At 44.8% G+C, this 19,214-nt stretch overlaps 1 protein-coding gene and 1 non-coding gene across 3 annotated transcripts in view; both read right to left on the bottom strand.

Moving 5' to 3' along the window:
• LOC138164996 (FAS-associated factor 1) overlaps positions 1 to 19,214 on the bottom strand; it is a 419,323-nt gene that overhangs the window by 75,663 nt on the left and 324,446 nt on the right. For both annotated transcript variants that reach the window (XM_069093034.1, XM_069093033.1), the window contains exons 13-14: positions 18,940 to 19,094; positions 955 to 1,091 (exon numbers count right to left, since the gene is read on the bottom strand). In XM_069093034.1, coding sequence (XP_068949135.1) covers positions 955 to 1,091; positions 18,940 to 19,094 — 292 coding nt within the window. The remainder of the gene's footprint in view (positions 1 to 954; positions 1,092 to 18,939; positions 19,095 to 19,214) is intronic.
• LOC138165107 (U5 spliceosomal RNA) lies at positions 7,433 to 7,550 on the bottom strand. Its single transcript, XR_011169262.1, has one exon. It is a non-coding gene; the product is annotated as a U5 spliceosomal RNA (small nuclear RNA).

The following is a 19,214-nucleotide window of genomic DNA, read 5'->3' as shown; positions in this document are numbered from 1 at the left end:
CTCCCTCTTACATCCAGAAGCAAATATGAGTTCTCTTGTTTCTCATGTAAAGCCCTTCACAACCTGGCCCTTTTCTACCTTTCAAGTCTTCTTACAACTTTCAGAATAGGTAGCATCAGACTTGAGAGAAACCCACATCAACTGATTTTAATTCCAAGACTTTTCTCCAGATTGCCAACTCACTGAGGGCAGGCACAGGGTCTGCTGCTACCTTTCTATGCTCAAGCCTAGGGCCTGTAGAGATCCTCTCTGCAGCTGATAGCACCGTTAGTCTCCCTCTGCTGAACACCCTCCTCTCTGGATTTTTGTGTCGTCTTGCCACCTGAGTCATCATCCTACCTGTCTGGCTACTCTACTCAAGTCTCTTTTGCAGGCTCATCATACATATTAAGCCTCATAGGATTTTATCTTCTCCCTAATAATACAAGTTAATTTAGGGAGGAAGGGAATTGGCATCTTGGAGCACCAAGAAAGACTTCAGGTAGAAAGTGGGGCTTGAGTTGAGTCTTGAAGCAAGACCTCGGTGGCCATGACCAGTCACAATAGAGATGTCCCACCCCTGACATTTAACAACTATATTAGCTGTATTTGCACCAGGGACTGTTGCTGGCCTTTCTGAAGACTCCTTACACAAAAACTCTGGCTTGGGGCTGAAAAGGATCTTTCTGATTAACTGGCTTGAACTTCTCATTTTACAGAGGAGTAAACTGAGGTCCAGTGACTTGTCCAGGGACAAACAAGTAGCTGCAGAGCTGAGAATTAAACCCAGATCCTCTGATTTTAAACCCTGCACTTTTTCCAGTGTCTCGTGATGCTTCCTTCTGTAAGGATATCTTGATCTTAAGAATTTGTAGCATGAAGGCAAAAAGAATACAAAAGCTCAGACTCCAGCACCAATGGCACTACGGTCTCAGGAACATGGACCTGCAATGGCAGATGGTGTGGAGGTCTTACCTTGTATGACATTTAACACTTCATTCGATGAGCGTTTTCCCATGATGATAAGGAAAAGAGGAAACTGATCTGTCTTTTGAGTTCGAATGGTCTGAGCCACCACGCTGCCAAAGTGTCTCGTGCACATTGTCAGAAACCTAAAGGAGACAAGAAACAGGAAGGTGACTCAGGGGACCTTCCACAGCACTGAGGTCATCTGAGCCATTCTATGGGAGACATATGGGCCTGAGGCCAGTGGCCTGACAGACAGGTTGCTAAAAATCTGAGCCCAGATCAACCCTGGCTGTACTGAAAAAGACAGAGAGATGGGTCACCTAGGTGCATCCCACACCGCTCAGCTCCTAGGCCTCTATTTGCCCCAGAATGGTGAGAATTTTTACTTTTCTTTTTTTAGTTAATTAGTGCAAAAAACCCAAAGGTTTCAAATGTTGATCATTGTTCTAAGCACTAGGGTTTGGCCCAGAAATTTCATGCTAACATGTCCTCCTCCTTGAAATTCGAGCACTCGGTGTCTGAAGGGTGTTTTCTCTGGAAGCAGTGGCCTTCTCACTTCATACTTAGTACTAGGATAAAAACAATAATTCTAAGCTTTTGACCAAAAAAAGCTCTGAGATATTAGCATAGTGAAGTCTAGCATTAGTATTCTTACCACGATCGGGAATAAATGAAAAAACTGATAAAGCTTCTCTCCTCCATTAGAGGACTGTTTGAAATTAGCATTTCTTTCAAGAGAAAAGGGTAGCTTATGATATGTTTTCAGATCTGATGGTAAAAAGTAAATGTCATAATAATAATGAATTATGAAAGACCAAATGCAAATACAGAATGCTTTAATAAGATCCAATTTAATAAAGTCTGTAAAAATAATGGACTTTTAATAACACGGGTCACAAAAGGCAAAACAGTGGAAATTCTGAGGGCTGGCCACTGGTATCGGCTTATTAATTCTTAATTATGTTCATGAAAGGCAACTTAAATCGTGTGTTTTCTTATGCCTTATGATAATATTTTAGGTAACAACTCCTCTGAAATGTATGTTCTGGCTGATGAGCAAAGTCCTGTCATCACATGAGCTAGATGGTAAATCTATTTAGAAAGACAAACGGCATTAAAATGCCATGTGCTCAGACTCACTGGAGACCCAAATTCACAACAGAATTGGCCCCTTTAATTCTTAAAGCCAATATATTTCTTGCTGGGAATCTGTTCCTCATTCTAGAAGTTTGGTCTGAATTTCCCTCAAGGCCTATAGTGACAGAAGTCCCCCTCTGGCAGAAGGACGACCACTGAGGCTGGTAGCAATACCTCTAGCATGGGATACTGCCACTGTCAGCTTTCCCAATGGAAGCTCATCTTCATGGTCTTTGGTCTATTTAGTAGTGAAAATTACTATTCATTTGTAGTTTTATAATGTGCTTTTCTATTAAAAATTTTGTGAGACCAGGAGAATAAGGATCATTATTCCCACTGAGGCTCAGAAAGCCTGTGACCTTCCCAGGGTCACACAGCAGTATGTGCTGGGCACTGGAACCTAGGTTTTTCCTGATATAGAGGTCTCATGGTCTTTTATTCCAGGCCCTCACAAAAACTGTTCACTCCTCTCTAATGCATTTGAGTATGTAGTATTTGTCTGTATCATACTCCTCTACTTAAGACTTTGGAACTCTTTGAAGGGAGGATCTAGGTATTACCTAAACTTTGTATCTCCCCAATGCTTTCCACGCAGCAGGCAGGTAATTAATACCTTATTTAATTGACCTGTTCACAGAATCAGAATTTTAGGGACCTCAGGGGCCATCGAGCCTAGGCTGTACCTTCTCCTTTCTACCATGTCCCATCAATTTTTCATCTAGCTTCACTGAGAGGATGTCTAGTGATGGGGAACTCGGTAATCTTTAGCAGTCCATTCTACTTTTCATTGGCTTGAAGCATTAATTAATTTTCCCTACAGCAAGTGACCAAAATCCTTCTACTTGGTGCCTTCTGGGGTCAAGAAGAACAAGGTTAAATCTGCTTCCATGGCACAACCCATTAGATACAGTTCTCTAGTCCTCACTCCTGATTTTCCAAGATAAGTAAAAGTCCCCAGTTCTTTCAATTGTGGAATAGCACTACAGGAAGCATCTGAAAGTCAGGCCTCAACGCAATCTCTAACTCTTAACCCACAATTCCACTGATGGTATCCAGATATTTCAGGGGATCCATGAGAAGTATCAGAGCTATTCTAGGTTAAGCCCTGCTCCAGGGATAGAAGCTTTCTAGACCAAATTTCCCTTGATGGTGTCATATGGCTTGTAAGGCTAGAAGATTGTAGTCTGTTTTTTTCTCCTTCCTCCCTCCAACTAAAATATCTGAAGCCTGCCTTAAACCTGATCTGAACATTTTGTGAATTTTGAAATGAAAAAATATCAAAGACAGCTGGAAGGCCATTTTGTAGGACCAGGAGAAAATGAGAACATGCTGCTTTCACGCCAGTGGACAGAGCATATCTCACACTGTCTCTGGTCAGCATCCACTGTACAAGGGATGGGATATCCTGACTGAACAGGATGCCAGTGATGATGGCGATGATGACAAAAAGCGAGACTGGCTTGGTGCTTTCAGAAATCAATGTGAAATGTTCAACTTTCCAAATCAGCCTAGTTTTACAATTTATTTTATTACATCCATTCAATCTACAAATAGTAAGCATTGGCTGTGCTCAGAATTACCATTCTAGAAGGAGGATAGAGAGATAACTATGAGGTAGGGTGGGCCATGCTCAGAGCAGCAGAGAGACCCCAAGCCAAATGCTGCTGGAAGTTGTAGGTGGGGGGAACTGGGAGAGTGGAGGCAGTCAGCAACAGAGGAAGGCTTCCTGGTAGAGGTGGCATCTGAGTTTAATTTTCAAGGTTGCAGAAATAAAAAAGGTGACAAGGGGAATGTCAAGTTATGATGGGCTATATAAATCTTTCTTTGCCACCCTTATCACAAATTTTGAGTGGTTATTTTCCCTCAAGGAAAAAGGAGAATGACTCTTTGCTACCAGTCCAGCTTCCACTGTGCTGTGATGGACAAAGCCATAATCTCTAGACATGACATCATTATAGGGAAAAGGAAACCAGAATTACATTGTACTATTTTCAATTTAAAGCACAAAGGAGAACCAGAAGTAAGGGCATTATTGATATTTTGACTGCATTTGATTCAAGCCTAGAATGTCCCATTCCCCAAGTGAAGAAGGTAAATCAGTTCATCTATTTAATTTGTGTACACGGCATAACTGAGGGCATATTTAACTGGAAAAGGAGATGGACAAGGGGGCATGGAAAGACAGGGAGGTAACAACATGTAAGACTGTTGGATTACTGTTTGGTTATGAGATATGAGCTACTCCAGGAACTTCAGGACAGCTGGATAGGTAGATCCTCTATGGAGGGTTTAAGAAAGGACATGGATGAGGAGGGGGGAGGATGTACAGTTATGGAAGCACTTTCCTCTGGACTGTGGAGGGAGGGAAGTAATGCAAGCAGTTGTATCTCCACTGGAAAAGATGAGGTGAGAGAGGTTCAGTTAAGTCACTTGCCCAGGGTCATATACTTCCATTCTAGGAAGGGAAGAAGTATAATGTGGGATAATACCTGTGACCTAGGGTCAAAAGCCTTAATTCAATGCTCTATCTCCTCCTAACTAGGGCCATCACATGTTTGCCACTTATCAGCAGTGCAATCCTTAGCACAGAACTTAAATTCTCTGCTTTGATTTTCTTCTCCATAAAAATGGAAGCAGTAACTAATACTTGTTGTTTATAGCCAAAAGAGCTTCAGAAATGCAAGCTTAATACTCCCTGAATGAATGAAACATTTCTTTTTTTTTCTGCATAAAGTTCCTCACATTTCTTTTTCCAAAAATGTTTAAAACATTTTAATTTAATGTTTTGAGTTCCAAATTCTGCCGCTTCCTCTCTCTGCCCTGTCCTCTGTCCCTGAGACAATAAGCAATCACATATAGGTTATACACATGCAATTATGTAAAACATTTCCACATTAGTCATTTTACACAAAAAGATTCAAATAAAAGAAAAAAAGAAAGTGAAAAATAGCATGCTTCAGTCTGTATTCAATCAATATCAGTTCTTTCTCTGGAGGTGAATAGCATGCTTCATCATCAGTCCTTTGGGATTGTCCTGGATCATTGTATTGCTGAGAATAGCTAAGTCATTCACAGTTCTTCATCCAATAATATTACTATTACTGTGTACAATGTTCTCCTGATTCTGTTCACTTCACTATGTATCAGTTGATGTAAGTCTTTCCAGGTTTTTCTGAAATCATCCTGCTTGCCATTTCTTACAGCACAAAAATATTATGTTACAACCATAAATCACAGCTTGTTTAGCCTTTCCGCAACTGATGGGCATCCCTCTGATTTCCAATTCTTAGGCACCACAGAAAGAGTTGCTATACATATTTTTGTACAAATAAGTCCTTTTCCCTTTTTTTGGATGTCTTCAGGACACAGACTTAGCAGTGCTATTGATGTATCAAAGGGTATGCAGTTTTATGGCCCTTTGGGCATGGTTCCCAATTGTTCTACAGAATGACTGCATCAGTTCACAACTCCACCAACAATGCATTAGTGTCTCAGTTTTTCCACATCCCCTCCAACATCCACCATTTTCCTGTTTTGCCATGTTTAGTCACTCTGATAGGGTGAGGTGGTATCACAGAGTTGTTTTGATTTGCATTCTCTAATCAATAGTAATTTAGACCATTTTAAAATATGACTATAGATAGCTTTGAGTTCTTTGTCTGAAAGGGCCTGTTCATATCCTTTGATCATTTATCAATTGGGAAAAGACTTATATTTTTATAAATTTGACTCAGTTCTCTATATATTTGAGAAATGAGGCCTTTATCAGAGATACTTGCTGCAAATTTTTTCTCCAGCTTTCTGCTTTCCTTCTAATCTTGGTTGCATTGGTTTTGTTTGTGCAAAAACTGTTAAATTTTATATAATCAAAATTACCTATTTTACATTTCGTAATGCTCTCTATATCTTCTTTGGTCCTAAATTCTTCCCTTATCTATAAATCTGACAGATAAACTATTCCATGCTCTCTGAATTTGCTTATAGTATCACTCTTTATATGTAAATCGAAACATTTTTTGGGGGGAGGGCAATTGGGGTTAAGTAACTTGCCCAAGGTTACACAGCTAGTTTTTTGTATGGGTGTTGTGTCTGAGCCCGGAACCGAACTCGGATCCTCCTGACTCCGGGGCGGCAATTTACTCAGTGTGCCACCTAGCCGCCCAGAAACATTTCTTAACAAAGTTCAATTGTAGGGCAGGCAGAACAGCTGAGAAAGTCTAAGGGCACAGAGGGGCAAGGGCAAGGTTCCAGGCCCCTTTCATGGCACCAGCAGGTTAGAGGATGGTGCCAGGACCTGTAGGGCATTGAGGCAGAGCAGACTGCAATTCCGATCTCATATAAGACCTATGAGCAGTCAACCAACTTGGAGAGGGCAAAAGGGGAAGGGCAGCCCTGCCTGGGACAGGTCACTGGAAAAACTAAGGGATGTAAGATTAGATCAGGAAGTAAGACTTGAGAGGGCACTAAGAATGCAGCAAAATTTTCCATTAAGTAAAGGCCTAGAGGTGGAAATGGAGAGGAGATTAATTACACTAAATAGCAGGGTGGCTACAAGGTCCTTTCCAAGTTTAAGTTTGAGAGAATGTCACCCTGTTTTTGAATGATTAAGTGAACTGAATCAAACTATCAGTGAAAAACATTTATTGTGGCAGCTACATGGTACAGTGGATAAAGCACCAGACCTGGAGTCAAGAGGACCTGAGTTCAAATCCGGCCTCAGACACTTAATAGCTGTGTGATCCTGGGTAATTCATTTAACCCCCGACTACCTCAATTTTTTTTTTTTACCTAAATACTTCCTATGTACCAGACACTGCTAGGACCTGGGTATACAAATATGAAAGGGAGACAGTGCCTACCCTCAAGAAGTTTATTTCCAACTGGAGGGATAAATGTGCTCCCAGGAGAGTGGATACAGGATATATTAAAAATAAATATACAATGATTTTTTTGTGGGGGTGTGACAGTAGGCAGTAATAAATGGGGAGAATCAAGAGGAGGTGGTCCTAGTTAAAGGTTCTAAGAGACAGTGGTCAAGAGGAAAAGCACTTCAGGTAGGTATGAAGGACAATCTTTGCAAAGGTGTCGTGTATGAAGGGAAGAATTGTTAAGGGTTTAAAATGCCAAAGACATAAGTTTGTATTTAATTCTAAAGAGAGTGAGGAGTCACTGTAGCTTCTTCTTCTCCTTCTTTTTTGTCTTTTTGGTGGGGGGAAGGCAGGGCAATTGGGGCTAAGTGACTTGCCCAAGGTTACATAGCTAGTAAGTGTTAAGTGTCTGATGTTGCATTTGAACTCAGGTCCTCCTGACTCCAGGGCTGGTATTCTATTCACTTTGTCACCTGGTTGCCCCCTCTCATAAATGAGGCCTCAAAAAATTAGTTTAAAACTCTTAATTGTTCCTCTCTACAGAAATATTTAGTAAAAGGCGAAAGAGTTATACAATCTAAAGAGAAACCACAGTATATAATCTTTTTTTTTTTTGGAGGGGGAAAGGCAGGGCAATTGGGGTTAAGTGACTTGCCCAAGGTCACACAGCTAGTAAGTGTGTCAAGTATCTGAGGCTGGATTTGAATTCAGGTCCTCCTGACTCTAGGGCTGGTGCTCTATTCAATGCACCACCTAGTTAGCCCACCTGGCTGCCTGTCACTGTAGCTTCTTGGACAGGGAATACAATGGTCAGATAGGAACTTTAGGAATATTAACTTGGAGATTTGTGGAAGATCTATTAGGAAAGCAGAAATAAGAAAAGGGGAGATCAGCCAGGAGGCTGTGGTAACCCAGGTAAGAAGTTATGAGGACCTGAGTACAGAAGAAGTGGATAGATGGAAAGATTTTGAGGAGAATGTAACTTGGTAATTGGTTGGAAATGGGGAATAAGGAAGAAGAGGAAGGGCTTATGATTCCTAGGTAAATGAGACCAGATGATGAGGAGGAGGATGGTGTTCTCAAGAGAAGTCAGGAGAAGAGGTGGGTTTATAGGAAAAGAGAATGAATTCTGTTTAAGACATGTTGAGTTTGTGATGCCTTTGGGACATCCTGGTAGAGAAGTCTAGCAAGCAAAGAGAGAGAGGGAGAGAAAGGGAGGGAGGAAGAGGGGGAGAGAGAGAGAGAGAGAGAGAGGGAGAGAGGGGAGATCAGAGCTGAATATACAGATTTTATAGTTAGCATAGAGCTAAGAGTTGAATCCAAGGGAACTGAGGAGATCCCCATGGGAGAATATAGAGAGAAAAAAGAGAGACCAGGACATAGCCCAGGACAAATCACTCACATATAAGTGACTGATGGCCCCTGAAAAGCAGACCAAGAAGAAGCAGTCCTAAAGATTTTCCTACAGGCAGAGATCCACAACAGAGCTGTGTCACAAAACGCCAAGGAGACAGTAGCTACATTATCCCTCTACTCTGCCTGGAATGTACTCCTTCCCTCCTTAATCTCTGTGTCAAAAAGCCCCCTCCATCCTTTCAAATACAACTCAGGCATTGTTTTCTATATGAGTGGAGTAAAACTCAAGTAGAAAAAACAGAAGCCCATACACTAGACATAAGGGCCTCTGTGGGTTACATATTGACTTGGCTTTAAAATGTGATGTTTATTTTGCAGGATATTTCCCTGCATTTTTCTTTCTTTCACTAACCATTTCCCAATCGCATTTTCCCATGGTTTGGGCACACTTGGGAATGTTTTGGGTGGCACTGGCCCACAAGCTGTGCGTCTGACACGTCTGTTCTACGGAAAGCTTTTCCTGATCCCCCACCTCCCCAGCAACTTCTAACATCCTCCCACCCAAGCTTCTTATATTGATCCACTTTATATTGATGCTGCTGCATGTTTACATGTGTACTTGTCTCTCCCATTAGAAATTGTTTCTTTGTGCTGACGCGTAATAGGAGCTTAATAACTGCTTTCTGATTGGTTGAATGACAAGGTAGTCAGCTATGTCAAAAGCTGCAGAGGTTAGGAGGATGATGTCTGAGAAAAAGTAATTTAGATTAAGCAACAAAGAGATCATGGGTGAGCATGGAGAGAAGAAATTCTGTTTAGTGGTAGGAGGAGAAGTCAGATTGCAAGAGGTAGAAAACTGAGTGGGAGGTGAGAAAGTGTTGGCAAAGAGTGCAGAGTTTTTCCTAGACTTTGGTTGTGAATGGAAGAAGAGACACAGGATAAGAGTTTGAGGGGATGGCAGGGCCAAATGAGGGTTTTGTAAAGGATGAAGGAGATCTGGGCATGTCTGAAGGCATCAGGGAAGGAGCAGTCAATGGATTAGGTAGAAGATAGAGGGGATATTTGAAGGGACTGTCTTCCTGGGGATCAAAGGAACAAGCAGAGGGGCTGGCAGGCATCAAAAAGGAGAAGTGCCACCTCATCCTCTTGAGAATAGCAGAGGGAATGAAGAGGTGAATAATGCTTAGGTGATCTGCAGTGTGGGACTGGGAAGGGAATTCAAGGTCCCCACTGAGGGAAGGGAAGAAGTAGTAAAGAAGGTGGCTTAAGGAGAGAAAAGGTTGGGGGCGGCTAGGTGGCACAGTGAATAGAGCACTGGCCCTGGAGTCAGGAGGACTTGGGTTTGGATTTGGCCTCAGACACTTAACACACACACACACAAACTAACCATGTGACATTGGGCAAGTCACTTAACCCCAATTGCCCTCCAAAAAGCAAAAAAAAAATTTAAAAAAAGGAGAGAAAAGGTTAAGAGTAGCTGAGCCAGAACATCCATCACAGACAAGTGATGAACTTGGCATGTGGCAGCTCATGCTCAGGTAAGGCTGAAACACAGCACTCTGTGGTGGACCTGGGCAGCACAGTGGCATGACCTTGTCCAGCAGCATGAGCAGCAGGAGGGAAGGCAGATAATGATGGAAATTCAGGGCTAGGATTTGGGAAGGGATGATCCGTGAAAAGGCAAGGGAGCGAGTGATTCCAGGATTTAGGGTAGTCAAGCCCAACTGAATGCCAAAGGAAGACACATGGGAGCCCGCAGACTTGAATCCTGGTCTGGCAGAGAGATGGGATACAACCACCAGGTCCTGAGCTGACAAGGCTGTTCCTTAAGAGATGTCGGCAACCATGCTAAGTTTTCTCATCAAAGGCTAGTCTTGACAACTGTATCTGATTCAAAGATGTTCTTCCTGAGCAGCAGTAATCAGATTAACAGGAAAAACCACTCTTTCTGCTCCAATGTTCCCACTGAAACACAGTGACCTTTTCCACCAAGCAGTTACGGTTTTATCCCAAATCACACAATGTAGACATTTGGGAAGCTCCTTTAAATGGGCTATGGGAAATCATCTCCAAGCAGGTATTTTTAGAAGGTTAATTTTCTATTTTAAAGCAAGTGACTGCAGTATCATCAACAGTTTAGCAATTATCCATATACAGACATGCTTGTTTGAAATCGAAAGAGACAATCACCTTTCCTCCTTTGCCCCTTTTTCTCCTCTCAGGGTTATTATGAAGCTATTCAGAAGTGCCCCCCCCCCTGCCCCGGAACAATGCTGTGCAGTAATTATGACGAGCTGACAAAGAGCTGTGAACAATTACAGAGCCCATTTGGAAACCCTACACTAATAAAGTCATTAGATGCCGCCCTTGCCATGGTCCTTCTAAAGGCTTCTGAAGTTACAAGAACACCCGGCATTGTTTGTAGGGACAATTGCTGCTGGCAGAAACAAGCCTTGAGTTAAACCGGGCTGCAAATTGATCTTGACATTCTGTTAAGGCCGCCACTGAAATCAAAAGCAGAGGAGAGCAGGAGAAAATGAGTAGGTAGGATGTAATCATGGAACAGGAGGGGTTCCTCCTCACCTTCTCTCCTCCTCCTCCGCAAGACAAACCAGGGGAGAAAATGACAAACTTGCCTGTGGTTTAGAACTTGGATTTTTCAGAGCATTAATCTGACTCAGCCCAGGATGGTTAGGCTGCCAGGTGAGATTTTTCCTTGGAAAGTACAGGAAGGAAAATGTGGAAAAAGAAAGGAGATAGAAAGGAGAGGGAGGGAAAGAGAGAGAGAGGAGAGAGAGAGAGAGAGGAGAGAGAGAGAGAGAGAGAGAGAGAGAGAGAGAGAGAGAGAGAGAGAGAGATGAGGGGAGAAAATATTAGAGGCAAATTCTTTCCACAGCTGGTGGGGAGGATTCCAGAAAAACTTAGTACTCCATGTATGCAAAGGACAGCTTGTCTAGTGGGATGATAAGCAGGAGGTGATGTAATCTACTAGAAGAACACTGAATTTCACTCTAAGAGATCTGGCTTCATTTCCTGGTTGTGGGATCACGGGCAAACCTCCTCTCTGAACCTGTTTTCCCCTCTGTATCAATACTCGGGTCACTGTTGTGGGGAGTTTTAAATCTAGAGGTAGATGCAGTGCCTGTCAGGCTCCACCTGATCCAAAGTTCCCATTTTATGGATGAGAAAAAAGAAGCCTCAAAGATTAAGTTTCTGACACAAGACCCCACTGGGAGTAAGGCAGAGCAGGGATTCAAATACAGGTCCTCTGAGGCTGTATGAGTCCAGGTGTTTTTCTCTAAAATAAAAGAGATGACAATGCTCACATTACTTGACATGAGGTGCTGCTGTGAGGGACCTTTTGTGAATCCTGAAGTGGCACAGAAATGTGAATTTCTAGTACTATTATTGTTCCCGGAGTCCTGGAGCAGGGGGATTGGGGGTGGGCACAGAAGCAAGGGATGGCTCACAGCTGCAGAGTAATACTATGAAGCCTCATCGAGCACAGACCCCAACCCAGAGGTACATCTGCTGGGTCAGGGGGAGGGCCAGCACCACTGAGGGGTTAGTCCAAGGGTCAGTCTCTCTGAATATGGCTAATTACAGAGAGGGAGGATGCAGGTGAAGGGATCCTGCTGACAATAAGGGCTTAAGTCAATTAACTCTGGCCAAAGATTCAGTAATGTGGAAAAGGACCCCTTAGAGGTGCCGGTGTTCAGGCACCTGTCAGCTCAGCAGAGGAAGCTGGCCCTTCTCTGAAATCCTGCACCCAAGGTTTGAAGTTCAAAAGCTACGAGATTAGTGTAGACAGGCAGCCTGGGAAAGGAGTCCCTTGTGCCGACTGTGCAGGGATTTATAATATGCACCAGAAGATAAGAAGTTCCCCACTGATGGGGCTCTCAGAGATGGAAGGATCTGGCATCAGAGGCCCTGGGTTCAGATACTGACTTCTTTGTCCCTACTTCCCCTGTCTGGGCCTCAGTTTTCCATTAAGGACACAGATTAGATAGATTGTCTCCAAGGTCCCATCTGGTCCTAAATCATTACATGTAGAACTAGAAATCAAAGACGAAATATGCTCAAGGGCTTTCCATGAACTGACTACACAATTCCGAGCAAGTCAATGAATCAATCAACACTGAAGCAGCACCTACTGTGCGCGCAGTTCTCTTGATGGGAGTGGGACACAGACTCTAATGGCAGAAAGGGGGCTATGTCACATCATCTCTCTGAGCCTCAGTTTCTCCTCTGTAAGATGAGAATAATACACACACTCATGGCCTCAAAGAAAGGTAAGGCAAGGCCACTCTCAGAGCAGGCCGACATGCATCTGGGCCAGGCACCTCCTCCTCTCCTTGCTGCGCTCCCTTCTCTGGGCTGTCTTCCTGGTTAGAAGGTTAGCCCCCCGAGGGCTGGGCCTGTCTTTGTTTTGGCCAGTGCTGCCCAGCACAGAGCTGTCATCATTTGGCCCACTGTGCACAGGACCCAACGGGAGCCAGAGGGGCCTGGAAATCCTCTCCCAGAATCACACACGTGTAGCCTAGACTAGGCTCAGCTTAGCTCTTGGGATCCACCAGTCACAGAAAAGAGGCCATTCTGTCCCACCCCTTCTTTTTACAGGTGGGGAAACTAAGGTCCAGAGAGGTGAAATAACTTGATCCAAGTCACACCAATGGTAAGCGGGCAGCTAGCTGGGGCCACGGTGGACAGAGAGCTGAACATGTAATCAGGAAGACCCAAATTCAAATCTAGATTCAAAAATGACTAGATGGGAAGCCTCTATCGACCTCAATTTCCCCAGATGTAAAATGGAATAATGATCTGTCTTGCAGGGCTGTCGTGAAGATTAAATGAGAGGATGTTTGTGAAACCCAGTGTCAGCCTTAAAGTGCTCTCATCCTGCTCTACATCAGCAAAGGATGGTTAATGATCAGCTGCAGAGGCAGGGCTCAGACCCAGACTCTGGCTCCAGGCCCACTGGTTTCCCACAGACTGGAAGAGCAGGGGACGCTTAGCCTGGAGAAGAGGCGAGTTGGGAACATGATGGCGTCTTCACATCTTCCTGACCACAGAGGAGAGAACCAGGAACGAGGGGGCAATCCAGCTTAATGTCAGGAAAAGCATCCTGACCCCAGAGCTGTCCCAGGGCACTGGGGCTCCCTCACCAGAGCTCTTCAGGCCTGGGTGACCCCTTGTCTACCAAGTGAGAGTGGGGACCAGCGGATGTCTGGGTCAGAATAGATGCTGCTGGGGCATCCTTTAACCAAATTCTGTGATTAACTGTCATTATTACTATTATGAAAGGGATTTTAGACCAAAGGATGCTAAAGCTACAGAGGCAGTGAAGTATAAAGGAAAGAACTCTGGGCTTTGAGTCAGGAGACCTGAATTCCAATCGCACCCCAGACATTGTTTACCCAATTGTGAAATGGAAGTACTAATACTTCTACTCCCTAGCTCAAAAGGTTACACCAGGATTTTAAAACCCAGAAGCACTTAGACATTTTATTACCTATGTGATCGCGGGCAAGACCTTCCCCCTCCCTAGGCCTCAGTTTCCTCCTCTATACAACGAGGGGGCTGGACTAGTCAGTTTCTGAGGATGCTGCCACGAGCCTATTGATCCTAAAGTGAAATGACTTCCCCAAGGACATACAGCTAGGAACTAGCAAAATCAGAACTCTTGATAAAATCATATGGGGGCAGCCCTAGAGTTGGGAGGGCCTTCAGCAGCCAGCTAGGCCAGCAGGCCCAGGGAGGAGAAGGACCTGCTCAGGGTCACACAGGCAGTGGGGGCAGCAGGGGACCTTACAATCCAGAGCTTTTCCCACTGTACCTTACTGCCTCAAAGTCTCCCATTTGGGGTTTTGTTGTGGCTTTCAAGTTTACAAGGTACTTGGCCTACATTATTTCATTTGATCCACACAATAACTCCCTGAGGTAGGCACTATAATTAACCCCATTTTATAGATGAAGAAACTGAGGCTCTGCAAGAGAAGCTCAATGCATCTGAGACGTCCAGTAACATGTGCACTAGGACCTCCCAGGTGACGGTGAGCAATTCAGTTAGACATGGGCCTGAGAAGCCATGGCTAGGAGGATCCCCTCCAGGGATGGAGAGCTTGGCAGCCTGTCACAGGGAGATGGAGATGGAGATGGGGACAGCGACGGCACTCCCCCGGCTCCCGCGGTCACCGCTCTGCCCCTTCCGTTCTCTGCATCTGTCAGCCTCCCAACACTGACCTTACAGCAGACATTCGGGGCAAGAGTGTTACAAGCTGTGGGTTCAAACCAGCCTGTGCTTAACCTTATTCACCTGCAATATCCTAGGAATGGTCAGAAAAGTGAACATGAAAATATCTAAAGTGAAACAATAGCTTTACTGAGGAGGGTCCAAGAAGGGAAAGAGTGCTGGCCTTGGAGCAGGCAGTCAGGAGCTCCAACCTTGGCAATGCCTCCTCTGGGTCTCTGTTTCCTCCTCTATAAAATGGGCACAACCATACTTGTGTAATATACCTCCCAGAGCTATGAGGAAAGAATGGGAGCTGGAGTTTGTATCACTTCCCATTGAGACTATTTCTCTTCGATGTCCTGCTCACTGGTCTGTGAATGCTCTAGCCTGGGTCACTGGCAAGGCCCCCATGCTCTCTGAAGGAAGAGCTCCAGCAGGATGGCTCTGCTGGGTCTCCTCAAGAGGAGGGGGATGGGACTTTCCCTGGGCAGTGTCCATTTTCCCAAGAACCCTTCCCAAAATGCTGTCCTCACAGGAGGCCAAGGAGTTAGCAAAGACTCTAGTGTTCGCCCTGTTTTGCAAAGGGGGAAACCAAGGCTCTGTGAGTGGAGTGCCTGATATCCCCCAGAGGCGGCTGCCCTGGGTCTGACTCCTGGCTGAGGGCAGGTTCCCAGGCCCAAGTTCTGCCCAAAGCTGCAGGCAGTCACTGGTGCAAAAGAGCAGGTGCAGAATCATTGTTAGTCCCATGTCTTTGAAGGAAGGCCCAGCTCTGTATTTCCAGGCCACTCAGATTCCATGATGGCCAAAGCTCTCCCCTGCTTTATACAATCACCAACAGAGCTCAGTGGGAGGGCTGGGAAAACAGGGTGCCCTCAGTCTGAATTCAGCACGAGTTCTCAGGGGAGAACCTCCAACATCGAGAAGGGAGAAAAGACCTTCAGCCCATCCTGAAGGCAGGGCATACAAGTGGCAGCAAACAGAAATCAGTGGCTTTGGTCACTGGTCTGGTTTTTGTTAGGTTGATGATTTGGATTCATGTACCTTAATTAAACATAATCCTTTCATTCAATATTCTAAAAGTCGCATGCTTTCCCATCACTTCTACATGTGTGTGGGTCAGGGGCAAGCCCCCTGCTTTTTGGGACACTCCCGGTTAGAAGCTTCCTCTGAGTATTCCTTGAACAAAAGTAAATTATTTGAATTTGGATATGTTTGGGCCTCAATTTCCCTTTCTTTAAAATGATGGGGAAAGAGGAGTTGCTAAGTCCTGCCCCACTCTGAAGTTCTCTATCCTATGTTCTAAGATTCTCCTCTCATCCAGACATCCCATGTTCTGGGTGCTAAGCTCCTTTCCAGTATGACACTCTAGTCTACTGCATCCTATGAGTTCTGCCCTTTATGATTTACAAACATCACAGGACACATCACTCATCAACAACTTGTTTCCATTACTTCCCATTGTCCATAAAGAGAACACTGTTGACAGGGGAAAGTCTATCAAGATCCTTGCAATGAATGAGTGTCTTTTGTCGTGTGACTGTGTCTTGTTCAAGCTCTCCTGAAATCCAGGGTTGGTGAAATTGGCACTATTTGATGTAAAAATAATAACAATAACAAGAAATACTATGAACACGCATGGTTCCTCATCGTTATCTTGTGAGCTTTTCACAACAAGCCTGTTGTGAACTCCAGCCTTCTGCACTGGAAAGAAGTGGATCTGGTACCAGAGGACCTGGGTTCAAATCCTGCCCTTTCCATTTTTGCTTTAGGCAAATTACTTAACCTCTTGAATCTTGTTTCCTCTCCTGGAAAATGAGGAGTTTGGCTATACACACGAGCCCTTCTGGTATTAGTTCTCACAATCCTTATTTTAAAAATGAGAGAAGGGAGGTTCAGAGGAGGGCTGTGGACTGCCAAAGGCCAGAGGGAGATTGTGGTTGATCTGGGACAAGGAAACAGAAAGCTCTTCCGTCAACTTGAGAACGCGGGGCAGAAGATCTGCTCCTGAGAGCTACAAGGAGCAGGAAGGCTGATGCAATCCATTTCTAGGGCTGTCAGTGGCTTCAGGAAGCTTTGGGCATAAAGATGAAGGAAGAAGCCCAGGCAGGACAGACATAATCAGACACCTCAACTCTGCAGAATCACCTGTGACCTAGGTGCTGAGAAAACTCCAGGAAGTGGAGCCCTTCATTTGCAATAAACTATTTAAACTCATGGGGTCTCTTAGCTTCTTAAACAACTGTGGCAGATCCGTGCTGACTGCTGTCCAGGGAGAGCATTTCCACCAAACCACTTGTGTTCTCGTGCACGGAAAAAGCCTCCTCTTCTTGATGGGCTTTGTTGCATCTGGTGAACTTTTATGGAGGAGGAGGTGTGAGAGTGCAGAAGAGGCAAAGAGAACATCCGATTTCTGCATCATTTTCCAGAGAACTGGACAGTCTCTATCTAAAAATCGTGCTGACTTGGTCCCCAAAGACGGCGACCACGGGCAGGGCCGGGGGTGGGGGGCAGCTCTCCCCACCTCGCCTCTGCTCTGCTTTCTTCCTTTTCAAATGTCCCAGAGTCCTTACTCTTCCTCAGGCCGTTATCCCCCACCCCCAGCGTACTTCACAATCAGTCCTGGGCCTCATTGAGAAATTGCTCTAAAGCCTTCAACGGGCCTTTCTTTGGTGTTCTAAAAAGTGTCATAAGGAGTTAACAGGACACAGCTGTACGGGCTCTGTCTAATCAGCAGCTTCTGTTGCTTTGGTCACCGCAGGTATCTGTGTAACCTGCACACTCCGATTACTAGTGTATCAAAGTTGTACCACTTCACAGACTTCTTGAGGGAAACATAACAAAGCAATTACATGGCTGTTGATTGTCAGTCAGAAAAAAAACCCCTCCAACACTGTTTTTCAAAAGAATCGACACTGCAATTTTTTGTCATTGTAAAATAAAAGGGGCGAGGGAATTAAATGGGGACGGGAACAAAATAACAGCAGGTAGCCAGCTGAACTTCGCCACTACAGATGGTTTAGAAATAGTGTTTCCTTCTCCACCGAGCTGGGGGATAACAAGAAAGGAGGAGCTTCCTCGCTGCCACTGAATGGCGGTACCCAAAGGGTTAGCCCAGGCTTCAGGCTCCAGGCTCCGACTGGCCTCATGAAAGGCCTCTGATGCCGCATTTTTTTTTATCTGTTTTGGGCACTGCTTTTCATCACCTTTAACTGAGTGTGAATAATCACCCGATTTCATTTAAACAAATACAGGTGCTGAAGGGCCTTGCTCTGTGGAGCACAGGGAGTATTTCCAAAGCAGGGTGAAGGGAGCCAGCTCTTGCTCCTGGCTGCCTGGTGAAAGAATGAATGCATGCAGGAAGAAGAAGGACGACGGTTCTTGCACCCCAGCAGCATGGAGAGCAGGAATCATTTCTGTGCACATCCCTCCCCACCCCCTAAATCCAGGGAGTCTGATCAAGCTAAAAGGCCAAGTCAGATGATTTCTAACTGTTCTGCCTGCTGCTCGAATGAGGAGACCAGAGTAGCCAGGCCCTGAAATGAACTCATTTCATCTCTTGTTCACAGGCCAGCAGTTTGTGATTAGGAGTGTGTTAGCACACCCAAAATAGCATCACGGGCTGTGCGGAACCACATGTGTAATTAAACACTCTGGACTCTCTCTCTGCTAAGAAACTCAAAACAGGTTTGACTTGCAGAATTATTCCTTGCTCAGAGATATTGCAGTGAACAAACTAAACAAACTTCTCCCTGCAGTGAAGGAGGGGATTTTTTCCCCCTATTGAGAATATGGATGCATTGCTGGCTGGGTGCAAAAGAATGTGTGCAATAAGGCGATTACATCAATTAGCGTATGGTAGAGTTAAGCCATTCCTGGCCCTCGCAGGCTGGGCTGCCGCGGCAGCGCTCTTCCTTCACCACTGAAGTTATTAAAAGTAAACTCATCATTAGCACTATGGGTGACACTAAAATGCTGGTTGAACCTTAAATCATTACTGAACAGACTTGCAGGGCAGGAGAAAACACATGGTAATGACAACTACTGCTTTTAAAAGAGGCTAGAAAAGTTGGGGTGTGTGAGAGAGAGACACACACACAGCAACACAAAGAAGGGGGTGAGAGAGACAACATGTATGTGCACGTATGTCTCTCTGTGTATATGTCTCCATGTCTGGGATTCTTAGACTTAAGAGAATCAGTCTTGTCTATGGCCAAACACCCTCCAACACAGAGGCACTGTTCTCTTACTATCATCTAAGGCAATGGGCTAACTAACGGAGACCCAAGGAGGTGGCTTCCAGAAATCTGTCCTCACTCCATCCATAAGCCATTTGCCATATGATGGTCCCTTTGGGGGCAGGGGTGGGGAGGGGGTGACCTTGGGAAATGGATCAATTACCTTGCTCTGTTAGCTTCTTTCGTCATATCCCATGCCCAGGTTATGAAATTCTGACTCAGATAAGAGACAATGGATTCAGCACAGAGCATTTGTGAGCAGAAGACGTTGGTTAAAACACTTTCATCGTGGTGGAGGTAGATAGCCAGGAGCTTTCTCTGCAAAGAAGAGACAAAGCCAGTCAATCCACAGTCCTCCACCACTGCAGGTTTCTTCTGTAGTTTGATAACAGTGAGTGGGGGTAAAACAGCCTGCTCCCCACCCGCTTTCCTCTCGGT

The sequence above is a fragment of the Petaurus breviceps genome, unplaced genomic scaffold, assembly GCF_028583685.1.
Source record: "Petaurus breviceps papuanus isolate PSGF00001 unplaced genomic scaffold, PetGlider_PUasm1.0 207, whole genome shotgun sequence".
NCBI lineage: Eukaryota > Metazoa > Chordata > Mammalia > Diprotodontia > Petauridae > Petaurus > Petaurus breviceps.
Note: the sequence above shows the minus strand (reverse complement) of the source record. Positions and strands in the feature narration are given on the sequence as shown.